At 33.7% G+C, this 22,763-nt stretch overlaps 2 protein-coding genes and 1 long non-coding RNA gene across 4 annotated transcripts; 2 read left to right on the top strand and 1 right to left on the bottom strand.

Moving 5' to 3' along the window:
* Positions 1-935: 935 nt before the first annotated feature.
* LOC120140194 (probable protein phosphatase 2C 68) lies at positions 936-2,574 on the bottom strand. Its single transcript, XM_039155212.1, has 3 exons — positions 2,541-2,574; positions 1,581-1,945; positions 936-977 (listed from the first exon to the last, which is right to left on the bottom strand). Exons 1-3 carry the CDS (start codon positions 2,572-2,574, stop codon positions 936-938), a joined length of 441 nt encoding a protein of 146 aa, XP_039011143.1.
* Positions 2,575-4,394: 1,820 nt separating this feature from the next.
* On the top strand, positions 4,395-15,225 carry LOC120139326. Of its 2 annotated transcripts, XR_005517623.1 has the most exons (4): positions 4,395-4,727; positions 13,687-13,974; positions 14,475-14,747; positions 14,933-15,225. It is a non-coding gene; the product is annotated as an uncharacterized LOC120139326 (long non-coding RNA). The 2 variants fall into 2 exon arrangements; XR_005517622.1 differs by lacking the exon at positions 4,395-4,727 and having other exon boundaries at positions 13,642-13,974.
* A 431-nt stretch (positions 15,226-15,656) lies between these two features.
* LOC120140184 (secreted RxLR effector protein 161-like) lies at positions 15,657-16,259 on the top strand. Its single transcript, XM_039155201.1, has one exon. The coding sequence runs from the start codon at positions 15,657-15,659 to the stop codon at positions 16,257-16,259; it is 603 nt and encodes a 200-aa protein (XP_039011132.1).
* Positions 16,260-22,763: the final 6,504 nt, after the last annotated feature.

Genomic DNA, 22,763 nt, shown 5'->3' with positions numbered 1-22,763 from the left:
GTAAATTAAAATTCAAACTCTGTATCTTTATTTTGAGGAATTATGATTATCAGTTTTTATTTTATTATAACGAGAACCGCATTACAAAATGTAGCTAGCTAATTCATTAAAATCTTCTTGGATGACTGTGTAATCCATAAAAGTGTTCACATGAATTTATTCGGTTGAACAAGATGAAAAATACAGTGTAACGAAAGTTCATAATCCTAATCCCACATGAAGATATGCATTTTTGTTCACTTGATTCTTGGTTTGTTAAAATAAATTTATTTAACTTCCTGAAAGAAGGGAATTACTTTTGTTTTGTTTATTTTTAGCTTTAGTTAAATGACTAAATATATAATTTACCGTTAAAAAATATACATGAAAATGGGGTGATTATGATTGATTAGATTCACCGGGGAATGAAATACCGAAACACTCTTACAAATAATGGAACCAACAAAGGCAACGACTAGTGTTGCTGGGACCATCGCGGATCCTTAGGTAGGATAGAGTTTTGACCAATCAATGGCAATGCAAGTTGATCTAGATTAGCTTTTTATGCTTTATCTGGGAGGCATATTATTTAATCAAATCAAATCATTTAAGTATTGCTTCATCAACATTATTGAATTGAGAAGCCTGGACTGATTTGGTTTTCTGTTGACTATCGGACGTTTATATTAGTTTGATTTAATTGTTTGTTTGTTTTGAGTTGTGCATAATCAACCCTTCAGCTGGTTCTGAGACTCCGCGGTGGCATTATCGAGTCTTCTTTGATGGCGTTGGCTCGGAAGTACAACCAGGACAAGATGATCTGCCGGAAGTATGTCGGCGCGTTACTATTGTCTATATGGTTGCTTGTTTAGTAAATCTTGGATCACGAATATCATTTGAAATTAGTAAATCTTACATTTAGCGTACGTCCCATTTTAAGTTGTTGAGCAGCAGCTTCAAATGCAACAACATTCTTCATCAACAGATAGGACAACATTCTGATATCAGTTCATAGTAATTCACAGGTAAACACAAAGAACATAGAAAAGTCAAACACGAAATGTGTCGCAAGCAAACCGACATCAAATCGACCTCCAAGTGAAGTATAAGAGAAATCAGACTAAAATGCACATCTTGCTGAATGTGCTTGGCGTACCATACCAGTCAAACAACGAGTTCTATAAAAGTGGAGTATTTCCCAAATGGATTACATTACAAGTTTGCCATCACAAATATAGTTTGAGCTGAACCCATTGAGTGACCCCTGTGGTAGAAGGGAGTGTTATCTCCCTAGAGGTTCCAAGTTCGAACAGTTGTGTCTGCAGGGTGTGCGTGCGTTGTCCTCATACAAAGGCAGGCTGCCATTTGAGGAGCAAACAAAGAAAAAGCTTGAACTTACTCGTCCATGGTGTAATGATAGCAAACAATCTTAATGCTAAGCAAACAAATTATGCTTTATGTAAAGCGATTCAATTAAAAAGAAAAAAAAAAGTATACCTTCTTTTATTTGTGTGTCCTAATTGTGGTCCCCATAAATAACAACTCATACATCATAGCAGAAAACATGGAAATCAGATGATAATGAAGAAAAGTAACCATACCTGAATGATGCCCTTAATACGCCATACTCCATGCTTCATAACAACAATATGAGAATCATCTGGATGCAATGACCTGAGTTCCTGTCTCACCTCCTCTATACTTGCATTATGATCTCTAGTCAACTGCTCAGCAACTATCTTATTCGATCTACCTAAATACCCGATCACAACTCGAGAATCACCCAAATTAGCGACGTATAACGTTCCCTTCCATATAACTCCAACCAGACAACAATATCCAATTGCTGCGATTAATGGTTTTATTCCGCATGACCTACGTACAAGAGTCAGAAACTCATCTTCGGTTGCAGAGAAAGCACTTTTAAGTGTATCTTCAGAAATGGTTCCATCTTCTCGAGCAAACCCTGTTGAATGATACATCAGATGATTTACTAAAAAGTCATTTGAAAGGATGCAAAAGCCATAACTATAAAAGCATCCAATACAAACTAGACCGTTTATTTACTTCCAAAGGAAGAACACAATCATCATGTTCAAATCTTATCCGACATCCTCCTCGTAATAGGCTCCACCAGGCAGTAAAGAGAAGTAACAACTATAGAAACATGTGCATATTCTAATGAATCTTATTCCAATATCTCTCCTCTTTGATAATCACAAAGAACCAAGGTCTACTACAAAAGGAAATTAGAAAAATAAAATAAAAAAACATGCTTCTCCTATGAAATTTTGATAACGAAATGTCCGGCCCAGGTATATTCTGATGAATCAAATTTGATACTCTTGATTTGTTAAGCAGATATTGAGCTTTCAGAGTCAACTACTCTAAGTTGCTTTGTTTGTTGCAACTTGAAGCCACAACAATTTTATATTAGAAACTAAATTTCCATTTACCAAGTTGGAAATTCCAAATAAAATCCAACTCAAATGTGGCATCGCATCATTTTATCAGTAAAGTCCAAGAAAAATAGACAATCAGACAAATATAAATTGGCATACGGTTGCTCTCAACCAGCAGTCCAGCATCTATCATAGACTACAGCAAAATAAAATTTGGTGAGGCTCAAACAAATATGAAAAAGGATACAAGCAAATATATTTCCAATAAACACATAACAATGAAGAAAATTCTAAACAAAAAATTTCTTCAAGATGGCTTAAAATTCATATAAATTACAAGAAAAATAACCAAGACTTTTTTTTAAGAAAAAAAACTAGTCCTCTAAGTAAAAACCATTTGCAAAATTTAAAAATGAGAAAAAAAGAGAAAATAATAAAATCGATCAAAATTAAAAGGAAAAGAAGAAGAAGAAGAGAAGTTACTAATAAAATCGTCCCAAACACCGGGTGTAACATTGGGGACACCTTCAGTCCAGTGGTCAAAGCTTCTACAATAAATGTTGTCCTATCTGTTGTTGTGTACGCCACGTGGACATAAATAACGCCTTTTTAAATGGCGACCTAGGTGAGGAACTCTTCATGGGTTTCGAACAAAATGGTGCCGATGGTGAAGCTCTAGTTTGACAACTTCAGAAGGCACTATATGGACTGAACCAGGCTCCAAGAAGTGGTATGCCAAATATTATTGTTTTCTGCTCGACTTGGATTTCCAAGAAACGGTTGCCAATGGTTCTCTGTTTATTCAATGCAAGAGTGGAAGTTATGTGATTATGCTCATCTACGTTGACGACATAGTAGTCAACGAGAATTCTTCTAAAGCAATTGAAAAAGTAGTTCAGTGTCGCAACCGTTTTTCGGCGGGACAATCGTTTATTGTTTCAAAAAACAGTTGCGATTTTTAATTTTAAAAAATTGGGTAATTTTGGATTAAATTGAAAAGAGTCGTCATCTACCTTTAAGTTAGGTAGGTCGAATACCTAAAAACATCTTTTAAAAACAGTTTTAAGAAAAATCGTTTTTAAGACAAAAGTTGGTCTGCGTTTACCAAAAATTCGATTAAAATGAGTTCGGGAGTCGGTTACGCGTGGGGAAGGATTAACACCCCCACAGTGTCCAAAATTAGTACTGTGTTGATTACATATTGTCGTAAATAGTGAAATTTATTGAATCGAATATAAAGTTAAAATATGATTCATTTATTAAAATTTAATTAATTTGCTTCGAATTAATAACTTAGAAAGAAATTCAAAGGACTGAAATAAAATGCTAAATATTACAAATCTAAATACAAATATAAAAAATTAGTATTTAAATTTATAAAGACCAACATAGAAGAAAACTAAAATGAAACATTTACTTAGGTTAAAACTTAAACCATAACTTTCAAAAAGTAAATGAATTAATTGTTTTAATTTAACCAAATTAATTGTAAGTGCAATCCATTTACATGAATAAAGGATAACGTGAAATCAAGAACAGAATGAAAATGTGGGGTCATGCTGCAAAAGTTGAATATTAAAGAAAATGGAATGGTCACATGCAAGCATAGTATCCTTTTTAAACAAAGTATTTACTCACGGATTAAACATATCACTACAAGTTAAAATTGTTATCAGTCATGCACGCTGTCCCAACAACAAAACCATAGTCAAATATTAACAAAATATTAAAACATATAAATGGTGACTTAAATTCGAAAATTGAAAAATAAAAGCCCAAAATCGAATATTAACAGGAATTATATAACATATAAAATGGGATTAAAACGTAACATAAATTAAAATAGTAACTCAAATTAAAATAAAATTAAAGTTATACTAATGACCATAATAGAAAATTACAAACTAACAGTGACCCCATTTGCGAATGTTCCATCAGTGAAATTACAGATTACTTCTTTTGGTTAAACTACATCGTTTTATTAGATGTATACAAGCCTAACATTAAGGCTTTTTCTTACATCTTTCTCATTTGTTTCATTTACATAAAACAGAAGGGAGAGAGAGAGTCATCAGACTCTCTCAATTTCTTATAACCGGAGAGAAAGCCGCCGTTCGCCGGTGGAATCCACGGCGGTACATGGCGGCGTCCGGTGGTCGGAGCAAACCGAAAATCACTAAAACCTTCCTTATTTTATCCTCTACCCAAAAAACACCTTATTTTAGCCTACAAATAACCCAAAAACCGTAGATCTGGATTATTGCCTTCGAAAGAAGTGAAGAACACAACAACTTTCAAGCTTCCACGGCCAGCTTTAAAGCTTCTCAATGGCTTTGAATCTCCACTGTAAGTCATGTCCCTTTTGCTTCTTGTTTTTCCTTTCTCTTTGTTCCCCTCTCCTTCGCTCCCCCTTCTTTTCGTTTTTATAGTTTCTTGATTCAACTCAGTGGGGAATTAGGTTTTAGGTTTGATTATTTTAAAGGTTTAGTGGAGTTGTTTGTAATTTGTTGGCCGATTTGGTACAATTTTCAGGTGCTATTTGACGTAGGCAATGACTACATTCGATGGCTCTGCTCGATGACTCAATGGCTCGGCGTTGGTGGCGACGATAGCAGCTTGACAGCGGCTGCTGTCTTTAGTTTAGGATTTAGAAACCCTAATTTTTGTTGAGTTACTGAGTTGGGCCTCTTACGGGTCGGATTAGCAGCTTAGGTTTGTATTGAACAGATGGGCTAAGTTTATGTTGTATTAAACTTCATTTGTGGACCTATAAACATTACAAAATACTAATATTATTATTAATAATAAAAATAAATATAATTAATAATAATTATGATAATAATAATAATAATAATAATAATAATCCTGATAAAAAATGGGTGTCTACAGCTGCCTCTCTTTGTACATTCTTGTGTTAACAAGAATATGGCAAAGATGAAAAAGACAACCAGTTTTTTGTCCAGTCTTCCTTCGTTGTTCGATTGAACAAGTTTTTCTTATTATGAACTTATTTTCTCTTGTGGATGAGTTCTTCTCATTATGAACTCTTCACTGAAAATGTTGAGTCACCTCCATCTGTGGTGGACTTGAAAGGAACACGTTCTTCTCATTATGAACTTTATCCTTTAAAACAAGTTCTTTTCATTATGAACTCTTCTTGAAATGTTGGTCCCTCAAGCAAGGCATCACTGATTTGAAATGCCGTGAATCAAGTGATAGGTCGAACAAGCTTTTCTCATTATGAACTTCTTCTCTCTCTATCGGATGAGTTCTTTTCATTATGAACTCTTAATTGGAAATGTTTATCTCTCAAGCGAGGCTTATTCTGTTTCGAGGGAAACTATTTCAAGTGAGATAAAATCTTCTGTTTCGAAGGAAACTATCTCAAGAGAGACAAAATCTTCTGTTTCGAGGGAAACTATCTCAAGAGAGAGAAAATCTTCTGTTTCAAGGGAGACTATCTCAAGCGAGATAAAATCTTCTGTTTCAAGGGAGACTATCTCAAGCGAGACAAAATCTTCTGTTTCAAAGGAAACTATCTCAAGCGAGACAAAATCTTATTTTTCAAGGGAAACTATCTCAAGCTAGACAAAATCTTCTGTTTCAAGGGAAACTATCTCAAGCGAGATAAAATCTTCTGTTTCAAGGGAAACTATCTTAAGCGAGATAAAATCTTCTGTTTCGAGGGAAACTATCTCAAGCGAGATAAAATCTTCTGTTTCAATAGAAACTATCTCAAGCGAGATAAAATCTTCTGTTTCAATAGAAACTATCTCAAGCGAGATAAAATCTTCTGTTTCAAGGGAAACTATCTAAAGCGAGATAAAATCTTCTGTTTCAATAGAAACTATCTCAAGCGAGATAAAATCTTCTGTTTCAAGGAAAAACAATCTTGAGTGAAATAAATCTTCTTATTTCGAGTAAAAAATGTCTCTAGCGAGACAAATCTTGTTTTAAGAAAAACAACATGTAGTGAAATGAAATGTCTTGTTTTGAATAAAACCTGTCCCAAGCGAGACAAATCTTGTTTTAAGAAAAACAATCTCCAGTCAAATGAAATGTCTTCTTTCAAGTAAAACGGTCTCAAGTGAGATAAAGTTTGTTTTAAGAAAAGCATTCTTCAGTCAAATGAAATGTCTTCTTTCAAGTAAAGCAGTCTCAAGTGAGACAAAGTATGTTTTAAGAAAAACAAACTTCAGTGAGATAAATCATCCGTATTAAATGAGACTGTCTCAAGCGAGATAAAATTTGTCTGGAAATGTTGAATCTGAAGATGATTGCTCCCTCTTGCTGAGGATGTCTTGTGGTCTTTTACTCTTCCTGAAAGATCTGCAAAAATATAGCTGAATGCAACTATCATGAATGAATGTTTGATGCAAAGATGCAAATTCATGTAGGTGTAATGCATGTTTTTCTTGATTAATAGTAGTGGAAAGGTGATCATGCAATCATGGTTCTCTTCTTGATCTGTTCGTCTTCATTCTTTTCTCACACCAAGGTGTACCATCGCATTTCTTTGCAAACATATGCTTTTCTGGCTCCTTAACACAATTTTTTTCCAATTTATGATTATGAGCTCCTAGGTCTGAGGGACCTCTGTCAATTTCCAGGTTAAACTCTCCAGTGAGATTATCCTGTTTGAAAATGTTTTCATTTTTTTTATTTTAATATGAAAAATTCATTTAAGAAAAAATGTCATTCTTTTAGGCTCACAATTGAAGCAAATCACAGAACATGAGTTCAGTAAATATCAAGAGAATCAACAGCTCTTTAATCTTTCAAAGTTATACCTATTTGACAAGTGTCAAAATTGATGGGTTGGTTTTAAGTTAGCTCCTTTAAGTTTTTAAGGTTTTAGTAATCAAAATTTCATTTCCTGTTCGGTCCCTGTGAACCTTACGACATGCCCCTCTCTTTTGGCTTGGCATTTTAATCAGATACAGACAAAATGACGCAACTAGCATAGTCAATTACTAAACTTTCTAGAAAAATTCTATTTCAGTTCTATGAAATCTTCTATTTGTTCAAGCTTCGTAGACTCATCTAGCCAATGTAGTGCAGAAATATCGATCTAAAAATGAAATTTCTGAGTGCTCGTGTGAAATTGACTATAACAGGTGTTCCTTAACTCCCTTAGTCCATCTTTACCGAAACTCCTTATTTATAAAATTTGCCATGGTTTGGCTAGCTGAAATCAGCTTTATTGTAATTTGCCTTTATCGGGCTAGCTGAAGGGTTCATCTCATCACAAAGTCTTTGACTTGATAATCACAGTGGAGCATACACCGAATTGCCAAGTATCCGATCAAGGTCATGGTTTGAATATAATCTATTCATAAAGCCAGGGCTTTCGAGTTTCCTCTATAACCAATTGCCTAGCGGAATAGCTCAGCTTTATTGTATATAATAGTATAATAAGCTAGCTGAATATTATCCATAAAGCCGGGGCTATTAACCAATTGCTTTAGAGGGACAACTAAAGCTTTATTGCATATATAGGAATATAATCTAGGTACATGGATCAATTTCTTAAGCTTGTCAAGAAAAACCTGTTATAATCTAGGTGTTATTGAAAGTAAGAAAATCTCATCGTTAGAGTTCAATTTCCAAGTAACTGACCCAAACCAGATTCACCTACTCGACTATTTCATCCTTAAAGATCATAATCATCATTGAACGTCTTCAACAGAAGTGTAGTCTAGGAAGTTTTTGCAATGTCATACATAAGAAATGCCCCATGTTATCCGCTCCTATTCATACCTGAATGCCAAGCCTTTTGATCATTTCCTCATGAGAGGAGAAGGCTAAAGTGGTCTCTACAAGAGAAGGGTATGGGATTCGAGTGTATCATCTGTGGTAAGGTCAAGGGTCCTTGTTTTATCAGTTTTCAATTTTGTCATTTTGTCAAAGATCTATAACTCTGATTTTTAAAAGAGCTTTTAATCAAAATGATATTCAAAGAATTTCGAGTCTGAAAATTATTCATTGCTCATAACCTCAGAATGTAGCATTTAAAATGATTGATTGTCAAGCGACTTACAAATTTTTTTTAACGAAAAGAGAAAGAAAATAAATTCAAAAAAGACAATATGCGAGCGCATCAAAAGTTCAGTGGCTGTAATGATTTTTCTTGGTTTGCATCAGAATGCCCTATCATCATTCGAATGTCCATACCCCTGAATCGATTAATTGTTGAACCTTACGCTTCAATGCCCCACAATTCTCAGTAGTATGCCCCGAGCTTCCCATATGGTAGCTACACACTACATTAGCATCATGCCCCTAAGGAAATGGAGGTTCTTTCGGTTTAGACCTAACTGGAGTCACGAGATTCTTCTCAACTAGTACTGGAGGAGCTATTCATATTTCACCGGAATTTTTCTAAGAGGGGTCTTCTCTCGGGTCATTTTATAAGGTTTGGCCCCATGATTAGCTGAATAAGAACTCACTATATTGACATCGGCTCCTTTCTTAACATCAGTACTGTCATAGCCTCTTATCTTATCATTCCTAATGACGTTCTCGATTAATTCCCCAGAAATGACCAAGTCGGCAAAGTTCTTGGTAGCATTTCCTACCAGATGTCCCAGATATGGATCCTTCAAGGTATTCACAAAGATAATTGTATCCTCCTTCTCTAGCAACGGGGGTTGTACTTGTGATGCCACATCGCACCATCTTTGGGCGTACTGCCTGAAGGTTTCGCTGTGTCGTTTTTCCATGTTTTGCAATGTCCACCTATCAGGCACTAGGTCAGTGACATGACGATACTGCTCCAAAAATGCTCGTGCCAAATCTCTCCATGATTTGATTTGGGACCTGGTCAACTGATTGTACCATTTGATCGGTGTTCCAGTAAGACTATCCTGGAAGTAATGTATCAGAAACTTCTCGTTTTCAGTGTAACCTGCCATTCTCCTATAGAATGTGATAAGGTGGGCCGATGAGCAAGTGCTCCCGTTGTATTTTCAAAGTCTGGTGCTTTGAACTTCGAGGGTAATATGAGGTCATGAACCAAGCTTAGATCCATTGCGTTACTCCCATAGAATGCATTGACCATCTCCTTGGATTTTACTATCTCTTCTATATCTTTTATTCTTTGGATAACCTCTTTATTTGCATCTAATTCATTTTGGTCAGAGACCTCAATATTAACACACTGTTCACCTAGCTTCAGCCCAGAAGCAGCAGGACAATCAGTGGGGAATGAAGCTCCAGCATTATATTGTAGGTTCTGGATAGTGAAGCAGACTGGTGATCGGATTCCTTGATGAGCAGAGATGTGCTCATGAATGTGAACAGGTGTAAAACCCGGAGGATGTATAGGGTCTTCCACAGTGTTATTTCCACCTGTAGCATGTTTCTTAAACATCTCTTCAATCCTTTGTAGTAGACCGGCTTACGAGTTTATTATCTCTCCTTCCATCTTATTTAATCTCTCTCTCATTTCTTCTTGAGCTTTATTTTGTTCTTGTTCAAGTTGGATCATTCTTGCCTCCATTTTCTTAGTTATATTCCGAGTTCCGTACGGGTGTGAGGTGAATGCCAGAATAACTACAATGATTGGAAATTATATTTTATATTATTTTTGGTGTTTTAATGAATGAATGCATGTCTTAATGTAAAATATGTAAAATAAATGCAATGAATAATGAATGTATGCAAAATGCAATAGTGCAAATGCAGATGCAAAAATGTTGATCCCAACGATGAATATTGTAGAACAATTTTTACCAGTGATAAAAGCTTTCACATTATTAGACAATCCACTTTACATACATGCCTTCACTTAGATGGTTGAGTCTGAAGTTGATTACTTCTTTATCTTGGATCTTCGTCCTTAAAAATGATGCCCTTTAAGCGTTTTGTAACCTAACTCTGTTAATGCCCCGGTGACACTGAAGTGCATTACTCCTTGATGGTTAATGATGAAATGATCATAGATAAGAATCTATTGATGGATTATTCATTGGATCAGTCGATTATCATTTTAGTCTCGAATGCTGCACGATTTTTGAGTTCACTGCTTCGTCTTGGATATTCGTTTTTGGAATTGATGCCCCTTAATGCTCTATAAACTAACTCCATTAATGCTTTAGCGGTGTTGAAGTTAGTACGTCGCTCCTTGAAGGCTAGTTATGAGATGATCGTAGATAAGAATATACTATTGGATTACTTCTTGGAACAAAGGATCAACTTTCCAATCTCAAATATTATACGTTCTTCATTCTAGTACTCTGGACTTCTCTTAACACTCAACATATGTCTGTGTATGCGACTGCTTGATTGAATTTTTTTATCTCTTCTTGTGAAGATTTTCTAATGAATATCCACTTGCGAATCAATACTTTTGCATTATGTTATTAAGATGCAATGCAATGCAAATAAAGATGAAAAAAATGACACAAACAAAAAAAAGAAGTTAGTGTACACAAACAAAACAAAAGAAATTAGTTAGTACATGTAAGATAATCAATACAGATAAAACTATTATTCAAAGATGAATAAAACACCTACCCCGTCATGATATCTACCCAAACATGCTTTAATTAAATAACATTCCTACCCGGACATGCTTTCTACCCACAATGATGTATTTTCAAGAAAATAATCCTAACTGCATGGTATCTAGTTCACATGTTGTTATTAAACAATATTTAAAGCAAAAAGAAAAGGTTCAAAAACGCTCCTCCTTTGTGTACACCTATTTGGCTACCTACTGACGGACAGAGATTCAGTAACCGTTCTACGGTTCACTATATGCATGGTTTTAGCTCTATCAAGAAAAGATACTCGAATTGTCTTTGATGTCAGTGCCCCCTTGGGCTGTCAAACCCTCGATCCTCACCCATTACAAGTTTCAAGCGGAACGAGTTCAATTCGAGAGGATACATTCCCTTATGCCTATGCGGAGAATAAATTCCCTCGAAGACATAAGGTATATGAATCCCAAAGGTTACTTGCTAGGCCTGCACGGAGAATAAATTCTCATGAAGGCGTCGCTTTCGCCCCCACTTAGAAAGGTTCATAGCTCGGGTATAGAGCTTATGTTATGCAAATGCCCATGATATGTGTGAGGAGGAACATTTAACCCTTTGACTCAAAAGGAAAACGACACCACTCGATGAAAACTTGGACAGATCTGAAAGCAAAAATTCAAATGTTAGTATGCCAATAAAAATAATGAAGCAATTAAAAACTTCAATAAAAGGATCATAAGTTAACTAAAGACTCGAACTCATAATTTCCACCAAACAACAATGTGTAACCGACCTACAGATTGACTCTCTAAAAAGTCCACAGCAGAGTCGCCAAGCTGTCGTAACCGTTTTTCGGCGGGACAATCGTTTATTGTTTCAAAAAACAGTTGTGATTTTTAATTTTGGAAAATTGGGTAATTTTGGATTATTTTGGATTAAATTGAAAAGAGTCGTCATCGACCTTTAAGTTAGGTAGGTCGAATACCTAAAAACGTCTTTTAAAAACAGTTTTAAGAAAAAATATTTTTAAGACAAAAGTTGGTATGCGTTTACCAAAGATTCGATTAAAATGAGTTCGGGAGTCGGTTACACGTGGGGAAGGATTAACACCCCCACACCGCCCAAAATTGATACTGTGTTGCTTACATATTGTCATAAATGGTAGAATTTATTGAATCGAATATAAAGTTAAAATATGATCAATTTATTAAAATTTAATTAATTTGTTTCGAATTAATAACTTAGAAAGAAATTCAAAGGACTGAAATAAAATGCTAAATATTACAAATCTAAATACAAATATAAAAAATAAGTATTTAAATTTATAAAGACCAACATAGAAGAAAACTAAAATGAAACATTTACTTAGGTTAAAACTTAAACCATAACTTTCAAAAAGTAAATGAATTAATTGTTTTAATTTAGCCAAATTAATTGTAAGTGCAATCCATTTACATTAATAAAGGATAACGTGAAATCAAGAAAAGAATGAAAATGTGGGGTCATGTTGCAAAAGTTGAATATTAAAGAAAATGGAATGGTCACATGCAAGCATAGTATCCTTTTAAAAGTATTTACTCACGGATTAAACATATCACCTCTGTTTTGAAAATCGGATCAGATCGGTCGGTTCAACCGGTTCAATCGGGAATCGTTGTTTAGTCCGGTTCAATCTAAACCGGTTGAACCGTTATTAGTGAACTGATCAGAACCGCTGAACCGTTCGAACCGGACCGGCTGAAAATAAAAAAAAATCGGAAAAAATCGGGAAAAACTGGGATTTTTGTTTTTTTTAAAATTAAACCAAACAACGTCGTTTGTTAAACGAGCCAAGTCGAACTCGAGTATTGCTGAGCTCGACTCGAACTTGAAACTTTAAAAGTAAGCTCAACTCAACTCAAACTCACAAGCTAAAAATTATCAAGTTTAACTCAAACTCGAAATATAATATTGAAACTTGAACTCAAAAAGGCTTGAACTCAAAAAAAAATTAGAAGCTCGATTGAAGACTAAAATTCGAGCTTGATTGAAGTGAACGAATAATTATATAATTATAGTTATATAATTTTGTTATGATTTTTTTAACCCCAAATTTATTTTTTAATTATAGTTATATAATTATATTTATTATTTAATATGTTTTACCTTAAATATTATGTTGTAGTTAATTTGAATAATTTTGTTTCACTTGATTTTATAGTTTTTAACTTATATATGTTATGACTTGCTTTGAATATGACTTGTGATATAAAAAATTATTTTTTATTAAATATTTTTGATATTTTCATTTAATTTTTAAAATAATTATGACGTCGTCCGATTCTTCCGACCGATCGGACCGATTCGACATATTGAACCAGTAAACCAGTAGCATGACCGGTTCGCTAACCGGTCCTGTTATAAAAACCATGCATATCACTACAAGTTAAAATTGTTATCAATCATGCACGCTGTCCCAACAACAAAACCATAGTCAAATATTAACAACATATTAAAACATATAAATGGTGACTTAAATTCGAAAATTGAAAAATAAAAGCCCAAAATCGAATATTAACAGGAATTATATAACATATAAAATGGGATTAAAACGTAACATAAATTAAAATAGTAATTCAAATTAAAATAAAATTAAAGTTATACTAATGACCATAATAGAAAATTACAAACTAACAGTGACCCCATTTGCGAATGTTCCATCAGTGAAATTACAGATTACTTCTTTTGGTTAAACTACATCGTTTTATTAGATGTATATAATCCTAACATTAAGGCTTTTTCTCACATCTTTCTTATTTGTCTCATTTACATAAAACAGAAGGGAGAGAGAGAGTCATCGGACTCTCTCAATTCTCTTATAACCGGAGAGAAAGCCGCCGTTCGCCGGTGGAATCTACGGCGGTACATGGCGGCGTCCGGTGGTCGGAGCAAACCGAAAATCACTAAAACCTTCCTTATTTTATCCTCTACCCAAAAAAACACCTTATTTTAGCCTACAAATAACCCAAAACCCGTAGATCTGGATTATTGCCTTCGAAAGAAGTGAAGAACACAACAACTTTCAAGCTTCCACGGCCAGCTTTAAAGCTTCTCAATGGCTTTGAATCTCCACTGTAAGTCCTGTCCCTTTTGCTTGTTTTTCCTTTCTCTTTGTTCCCCTCTCCTTCGCTCCCCCTTCTTATCGTTTTTATAGTTGCTTGATTCAGCTCAGTGGGGAATTAGGTTTTAGGTTTGATTATTTTAAAGGCTTAGTGGAGTTGTTTGTAAGCTGTTGGCCGATTTGGTTAAACTACATATAAATGGTGACTTAAATTCGAAAATTGAAAAATAAAAGCCCAAAATCGAATATTAACAGGAATTATATAACATATAAAATGGGATTAAAACGTAACATAAATTAAAATAGTAACTCAAATTAAAATAAAATTAAAGTTATACTAATGACCATAATAGAAAATTACAAACTAACAGTAACACCATTTGCGAATGTTCCATGAGTGAAATTACAGATTACTTCCTTTGGTTAAACTACATCGTTTTATTAGATGTATATAAGCCTAACATTAAGGCTTTTTCTCACATCTTTCTCATTTGTTTCATTTACATAAAACAGAGGGAGCTCAATTCTCTTATAATCGGAGAGAAGATCGCCGTTCGCCGGTGGAATCCACGGCGGTACATGGCGGCGTCCGGTGGTCGGAGCAAACCGAAAATCACCAAAACCTTCCTTATTTTATCATCTACCTAAAAAACACCTTATTTTAACCTACAAATAACCCAAAACCCGTAGATCTGGATTATTACCTTCGAAAGAAGTGAAGAACATGACAACTTTCAAGCTTTCACGGCCAGCTTTAAAGCTTCCCAATGGCTTTGAATCTCCACTGTAAGTCGTCTCCCTTTTCTTCTTGTTTTTCCTTTCTCTTTGTTCCCCTCTCCTTCGCTCCCCCTTCATTTCGTTTTTATAGTTGCTTGATTCAACTCAGTGGGGAATTAGGTTTTAGGTTTGATTATTTTAAAGGCTTAGTGGAGTTGTTTGTAATCTGTTGGCCGATTTGGTACAATTTTCAGGTGCTATTTGACGTAGGCAATGACTACATTCGATGGCTCTGCTCGATGATTCAATGGCTCGGCGTTGGTGGCGACGAGAGCAGCTTGACGGCGGCTGGAGTTGAAGTGTTTGGCGGCTGCTGTCTTTAGTTTAGGGTTTAGAAAGTTTAGGGTTTAGAAACCCTAATTTTTGTAGAGTTGCTGAGTTGGGCCTCTTTCGGGTCGGATTAGCAGCTTAGGTTTGTATTGAACAGATGGGCTAGGTTTTTGCTGTATTAAACTTCATTTGTGGACCTGTAAACATTACAAAATACTAATATTAATAATAAAAATAAAAATAAATATAATTAATAATAATTATGATAATAATAATAATAATAATTATGATAATAATAATAATAATAATAATAATAATAATAATAATAATAATAATAATCCTGATAAAAAATGGGTGTCTACATTCAGCAATTGGGTAAAAAATTCTCTTAAAGATCTAGGAGCGTCAAGCTATTTTCTTGGCATTGAGGTTGCAAGATGTAAGGATGGGCTTGTTCTAAGGCATTAAAGTTCATTCGCGACTTACTTGAAAGAAAAAAAATGACAGGAGCTAAACTTATCCCCACTCCTATGGTGTTAGAACTCACAAAGGAAGCATGGAAACATCTAACTGATGGGCAATATTTTCAAAATATCACGGGCGGTCTGATGTACCTAAGTCACACTCGACCATAGTGTAGCTCAATATATGCACAAACCATGCGAAGGACATTGGGTAGCTGTTAAAAGCATTTTGCGTTACCTGGCGAGAACAATACACTATGGCTTAGTCTTCCATGCAAATAGTTCTGCTTCCAAACTTGTTGCTTTCGCTAATGCTGATTGGGGAAACAATCTTGACGATCGAAGGTCAATCTCTCGGCCGTGTGTGTTCCTTGGCAGCAATTTGATATCGTGGAGCTCAAGAAAGCAGAAAACTATGGCACGATCCACCACTGAAACCGAGTATAAGAGTATTGCAGACACTGTTTCTGAAGTTGTATGGCTTCGAACGTTGCTGCGTAACATGCATGTGAAACAAGTGGAAACTACGGTCATACGGAGTGATAATACGAGCGCAGTGGCAATAAGCTCAAATCCAGTCTTTCATGTAAAATCCAAATATGTGGAGCTGATGTGCTTTGTACGCAAGAAATTAACGAAAAAAGAACTTAGTGTGAGTTATGTTCCTGAACCTCATCACCTTGCCGATAGCTTGACAAAGCCCTTGTCCAAATCTTCCTTTGCTTCATTTCGAGAAAAGATTCGAGTTACCAATGGAGAAGCCCTTGAGGATATTAGAGAATGTTAGAGCAATGGTAATTCTACTAGTTACAGCTGTAACAAATCCTCTAAACAGTTAAAAGAATGGTGTGAGTCAGCTGCATGGATGACGTTAGCCCTTATTGGTGAGCTGTCAGGTTGTTACAGATCATTCTAAAGAAACTTTGTATGTAGTTCAGCTATAAATAAGAAGGTTTTGTACCTTTGTAAAGCAATTTAATTAGTATTTTTTCTTATAACAAATGATGGTTACTTATCAGTTTTAAATAAAAAATTATGAATATTGTGAACTTTATGATATGTATATTATGTTTATAAAAATATAGCAGAAACTTTTATTGATTGAATGGAAATCAATATAATAATTTAATCAAATCTTGAAAAAAAAACGGTTTAGAGTTCAAATCTTGCCAAACATAATATTTAAACAAATTTTCTCAAGCAAAACAATATTGATTTAATGATGTAATGGAAATAAACTTTGAATTATATAAATGAATCAACGCTCAAAATTTATCTAATTTTTAGTTTTGCGACATCTATGGATGGGGATGGGTGATTCTTTGGCCTGATGAGTTTCATTTTGTGCTTTTCAATGTATTGCTTAGTGGCTATCGTGAATACTTTCAAAGTTAACCATGGTGATTTTTGTGGTTTGGAGGAGCGATCTAAGCAACTGCTATTAGGGGTCTGTTAGGCAATGACAAATCTGATATGTTTTGGGTGTTAGTTGGATGCTATCACTATTATTTTTAGTCGTTTTACGTTGTGATCATGAGAATTGGGTGTAGGTGAGGCCTTATTTTTGTGTTTTTGCTTCTTTGAAGCACTAAGTGGCAACTTTTTGGCCTCAGGTCAATTTTACTCATATTAATAAAATTATATCGGTTGTGCAAAAAGAAAAAAAAAAAAGAGAAGTAAAACTAATCTTTCTACTTCGAAATCTATTTTATTTTAATTAATCTGGTATAACTACAAGGTAATATATATTTAAAGACAACTCTCAACCACTTGACATTGAAGTCTCATGTCTAACTTAAGACCTTAAGGAAGAATGGTTCCTTTACCATCAGGATAACTTAATTTGTGTTTGAAATTTAAACTTAAACTATTAATTCAAGTATAAGATAAAACAATAATTCATAAATAAATTTTAAAATAAGATAAAAGGAACAATACTTTATTTAAATTTATCAAATCTGAAAGTTATCCTATTACTTTTATTACACAATTTATTCTAGTTTTGGAATCTGAATTCTCAAACACAACCGAAAGGGAAACCGAAATGAATAGACATGGGAGGAGGATAGCAAGCCAAGCATTCCCCCACCTCCATTGCTTAGGGGTATTCAATATCATTTTTTTTGAATTAATTACCAGTATATGATCTATTAACCGACTAATTCAGATCGGAGTTCGAATCTAATTTAATTCACTGGCAAACGTCAGGGTTCGAGCCCTTGACCTTGCTTAAAGAATTTAGTACCTTATCCCACTAGACCAACTGATTGTTAGTATTCAACGTCACTTTTCAGTCGAAGGTATTTGTTTATGTCGTTTTAATTATTTGATTAGCTTGAACTTATTATGATAAAAATATTGTGTTTAAATAATATATATCTTTTAAAATTACTTTTACTAATTGATATATCGTATTCAATAATACTATCCAATTTAAATATATGCTTACAACTTACTTCTGAGTAAATCAGAAATTTATGGTAAAAAGCTTTAATTTAGTTAATGACATTGTTTTATTAATATTTAACCAAATCCTCTAATATCCAAATTTAGTAAGATAGGGTAAATATATGCGAGAGAATATGAGATTTCTTTCAAGGATATTACAAGTCTTATTAGATAATAAAAAATAATGATCTTTTTATTATAGTATTTAAACCTGATTTTAAGCTATAATTCAACAATTAAACCTTATTATTCAATCATATATTTAAATTTGGACTTATTTTTTTGTTTAAGCTAAGGTGATTACAAAGTAGTATTTGTTCTAAATACTATCAACCATTTGACAATGAACGTTCAATCACTCTGCTGTAGTCGCTGGTGCTCAAACTCATTATCTCTAGAAACAACGACCTCTAGAAACAATGACAATTTCTTTAACCACTTAGGTAAATTGGTTCGTGCATTAATTTAGTAAATGAATTTATTGTTAAGGATCAAGTACCAATTTAAATTAATAAATTAAGTACAAATATTTAATTAGACCAAAAAAAAGTCTAACCCATTTACATATTCTAACACAATTTATATTAGTTTTTCTAAATTTAAATTCTCAAACACAATCCAAAGGAGAAAGTCCAAATGATATTGACATGAGTGGAGGATATCTAGCCAAGCCCATTCCTTAGGGATGAATATTAGATAAGTCGAGTGAAATAAATTTGAATTAATCGAATTTTTTATTATCAATTTATTATTCACACTTTACTTGAAATTATTTTAGTCTAATTTATAAAATTTGAGTCGAGTTAGATTGAAAATATTTGTTCAAATTTCTATTTCAATTTTAAAAGTAACTATTTGTAATGTTATGGTATTGTTTTTGTTTCAGTTTAAACGATATTCACTAATCATATATGATATATATATATATTATATTTTTTCGTATGTATAAGTAAGATTTATAATATTATTTAATAAATCAAATACCATAAAAAATATATAATATATTGGCACTACTTTTCTTAAAGAATGTATTTTGAGTAAACAAAGGTATTGATGAGAATATATAGGAGTCAAAGAATTGAAGGGTAAAAAGAATTCGTTAGGAATTGTAGTTGGAGGACCAAATTAAATAAAATATAAAGTTGAAAGACTAATTAAAATAAGGTTAAACTATAGCATTGATCACTTTCGTTTAAGTTTTGTAAATTTTTCCTTACTAAATTCAAAAAACATAATATTTTGTAACTTTTGTTTTTATTTAATTAAGATTTGATTACTTTCATCTTTATTTAATTAAGATGTGGTCACTCAAAACTAACTGTTGTTAGATCTTTAACGGATAACTGACGTGTCACAAGGTATTTATAAAATGAAAAGGGGTAAATTACACAAATGATAACTAATATTTGAGTAAGTTTTCATTTTCCCACTAAAGTTTCAAAAGTAACAAAGTGGTTACTAAAACATCAAATAGGTCTTTGAACAATGATTTTATATCTAATTTACCTTAAAAGTTTTCTAATTGTTTTTCAATATATATATACTTTTTAAATTTTAAAGGTTTAATGCAAAAAAAAAAATGTCTAAACTATACTCTTTTTGAAATTTAGGTGCCTAAAGAATTATTCGTTCAAATTAGGTGCTTAACATTTTTAATATTACTATTTTAAGTTTATACGTCGTAATGACCATTAAAAAGGTTGTCATATAACATATATCACTTTTATATTTTTCCCAAAATTTTTAATTTTAAAAACTTAAAAATATTATTATTTTTAAGAAAGACAATTTTTAAAAATTACAGAGAAACCCTAAACTTCCTCCCACTATCACCGTTGATGCTTTCATCAGCAGTCTACAAACACCCAACTTGCTTCCATTTTTCTCTACAACTATAACCTCCATTGAAACACCATAGATAAAGAGTAAGAAGGGATGCTAAGATACAAACCCCAACCCCGAGAGTTGAGAGTGATAGAGAGCGTAAAAACAAAGTAAATCCTAAACTCTAAGCTCTTTCTCAGGTTGCATTTTTTTTGTTTGGAAGTTCCAATTTGTTGTCCGTGGATTTATAACAAAGGAAAACTCTCTTAAGCAATTTGATTAATCCAAATTCCATGTAGCCCGCCACTCCTTGAGGCCAACAACAAATCGAACCTTCATTTCAGGATTTACAGTTTCAATACATTTATATAATGTTACATAACCACTCCGTTTAAACATAAGAAGAGGCTCCAACTACAACACAGAGTACGATGGTCATCGGCCCTAATCTCGTTTGGCTTAAAAATCCTTTAACCTTTAGTCGTTTGGAGTAGTGGCCGTTTAGCCTTTGATCGATGGGTAGAGACTTAAAGGTGATGATAATTGTTATTGAATCATGTCAAGGCATGCAATACATGAGCACTGGTGAGCTGGCATAGAGGTTGTTAGGCTGGTAAATATTATGGTTATACTGAGGTCATAGCTTGTTGAGCTGGAAAACTATGCACAAAATGCTATATATATTTATATTCCACTCTCTTATAAAATTAAGCTTAAAGAAATAAAAATGTATTCTCTTATAAACCCTACATGCATCAAACAGTGATTTTAATATGGTATCAGAGCTTAGTTTCCTGGTGTGCTTTAATTGCTGTTTTTTCTTTTTCTTCTTCTTCTTCCATTGTATCGGTTTTTTCTGATCAATTATGGGGGATTCGAAAGGTTCATTGATAGGCACCCAGAAAACGTTCTCCAACAAACGAGTTAGTGAATATTGGACGAACAAAACTTTCTTATGTGGAAATAACACGTCCTACTCATTGTTTGCAATCATCGATTGGAAAAACTTCTTCTTGGGTCGGTCTTTCTGTCACCAGCAACAGTTGCTCTCGATGATGACACCATTGTTGATAATAAAGCCTATGTGATGTAGGCTTATCTACGCCCTCAATGAAGAAGATGATAGATAACCTTATTGTTGTCCCGATCTAGGAATGACAATTAGTAATGCCCTTGAATTATAAGTATGGCTCAACAAAGATAATAAAGAGATGAAATTAGTAATGAAATAAGAAAGGATAAGTAATATAAGTAATGGAATAAAAGAGATGAAAAGAGCTGCAGAATTATAAATGAAGATGTTGGTGGTCTTGATGGAAGATGGTTGATGGTGTTGATGTTGTATGGAAGATGGTGATGATGGTGTATCTCAAACACGCCAAAGAAGAAGCTATGCTAGAGAGCACAACCCCGATCTTTACAAACTTGCTTGAGGGGTGGTAATGGTGTCTTCAACCCACTAGATATAAAATCTAGGAATTTAGGAATCAAGGTGAAGGAATGACGCCACAAGTATAAGAAATATACTTGCTTAATTTATACAGTTCTCAAAGAACTTTGAAGAGAGATTTAACTTACAAAGGTTGTTTATATTATGAAATGAGATTATTACAAATGAAAGCAAGCTTATCAATTTATAGGAAATGAGGGGGCTTGGCCGAATAGTCACCTAGTGATTCGACAAGTACATGACTTTAATTGAAAATACATAATGCATTAAATGAAAGGAGAAGTCCCTTGGCATGGTGATGGTTTGACTATCCCTTCAAATAAGACATGTTGGTTCCACTAGGATGAAGATACTTCTCCCTTGGCCAAATGGTGATATGCTTGTTCATATTGGCGCCAAAGTCATCTTTCTTGGCCGAATGGTGTTGTGTTGGTTCATCTTGGTGCCAATTTCTTCATGTGCAAAGGATGTGGATGGTGTCCAAATAGGCATGGTGTTTGTCTCACGTCTCTTCATGATTTAGGCCTCCAATGGATGTAAACTCTTTACCAACGTGTATCTTGATGAAAGATCATTTTCATGGGCAACAACATTCATGAAAGGTCACAATTGTTGGAAGGTAACCTTTCATGTTTGAACTAGTTCAAGGTGAATGAACTGGAGGTGAGCTGACCATAGGTGAGTTGTAACATGATGAACATTATGACATCTCCTTGTGGAGAGGTACCTCTTGAGTTGGCAACTATTCGCGAAAAGGTATGATTTCACAAAAAATTGACTTAGGACATATTTGAAGTGTTCTAAGTGGAGATGATGATGGTGCAGCTCCCCAACTAAATTGAAGTCATCCTGTAGCTCAAATCTTCAGCTCAATCCAGCTATGAGCTCACGGGTCTCCGGACAACTTTTCAACAAATGTTCCTTATGCTATCCTAAACGTCCCCATATAAGTTTCCTTGCTGTTGCTTTCACCATTTTGCTCCAAGATAGCTCCCAAGTTATGGCCAAATGTACCTACACTTAAAACATAAAGAATAAGTTAAGTACATGAACTATATTAATGTGTATAAGATAAAGATGTGTACTATAATATATAATAATAACTTATGCCTCAATAGTAAATAAATTATTATCATTACAACTATAGATGTAGTATAAATATATGAATATAACTAGGTTATAGCATATGAAATACACATCATTGTGTAGAAAATTAGAAAGTTTCTCCCCTTGAAAGGTTGGAGATGCAAAATTAAACATGATGCTGAATTGGATCACATCCCTATGAGTTGTTCTTTACTCGGGATAGTACCTTACCTTCGTGGTTGTTATATATGATAAGCTCATCGTTGTTGCCTTAGTTGGTCAGTGAGGATATGACAACAAAAGTTTGGACTACGATCAATAGTTTTTTTACCAACAAATCTACTATAACAATCATGAACTTTTATTATCAGCTCAACTCTATCACTAAAAGGGAGCTCAACATATATTTTTTTGTCAAGTGAAGAAAATTTGTGATGCACTTTTAGTATCTAGCAATCCTGTTTCTGATTTAAGTTGATTGCT

This window comes from Hibiscus syriacus, unplaced genomic scaffold, assembly GCF_006381635.1.
Source record: "Hibiscus syriacus cultivar Baekdansim isolate YM2019G1 unplaced genomic scaffold, ASM638163v2 tig00002237_pilon, whole genome shotgun sequence".
Lineage (NCBI taxonomy): Eukaryota > Viridiplantae > Streptophyta > Magnoliopsida > Malvales > Malvaceae > Hibiscus > Hibiscus syriacus.
The sequence above is the reverse complement of the archived record's forward strand: the minus strand, read 5'-3'. Positions and strand labels throughout refer to the sequence as shown.

Bases quoted from the DNA above. Each gene is read 5' to 3' on its own strand.
- LOC120140184 (XM_039155201.1), top strand. From the start codon at position 15,657: ATGCACAAACCATGCGAAGGACATTGGGTAGCTGTTAAAAGCATTTTG.
- LOC120140194 (XM_039155212.1), bottom strand. From the start codon at position 2,574: ATGATAGATGCTGGACTGCTGGTTGAGAGCAACC. The intron at 1,946-2,540 runs GTATGCCAATTT...ATCATTCAACAG, and splicing joins ACTGCTGGTTGAGAGCAACC to GGTTTGCTCGAGAAGATGGA. The intron at 978-1,580 runs GTATGGTTACTT...AACTGATATCAG, and splicing joins GTATTAAGGGCATCATTCAG to AATGTTGTCCTATCTGTTGA.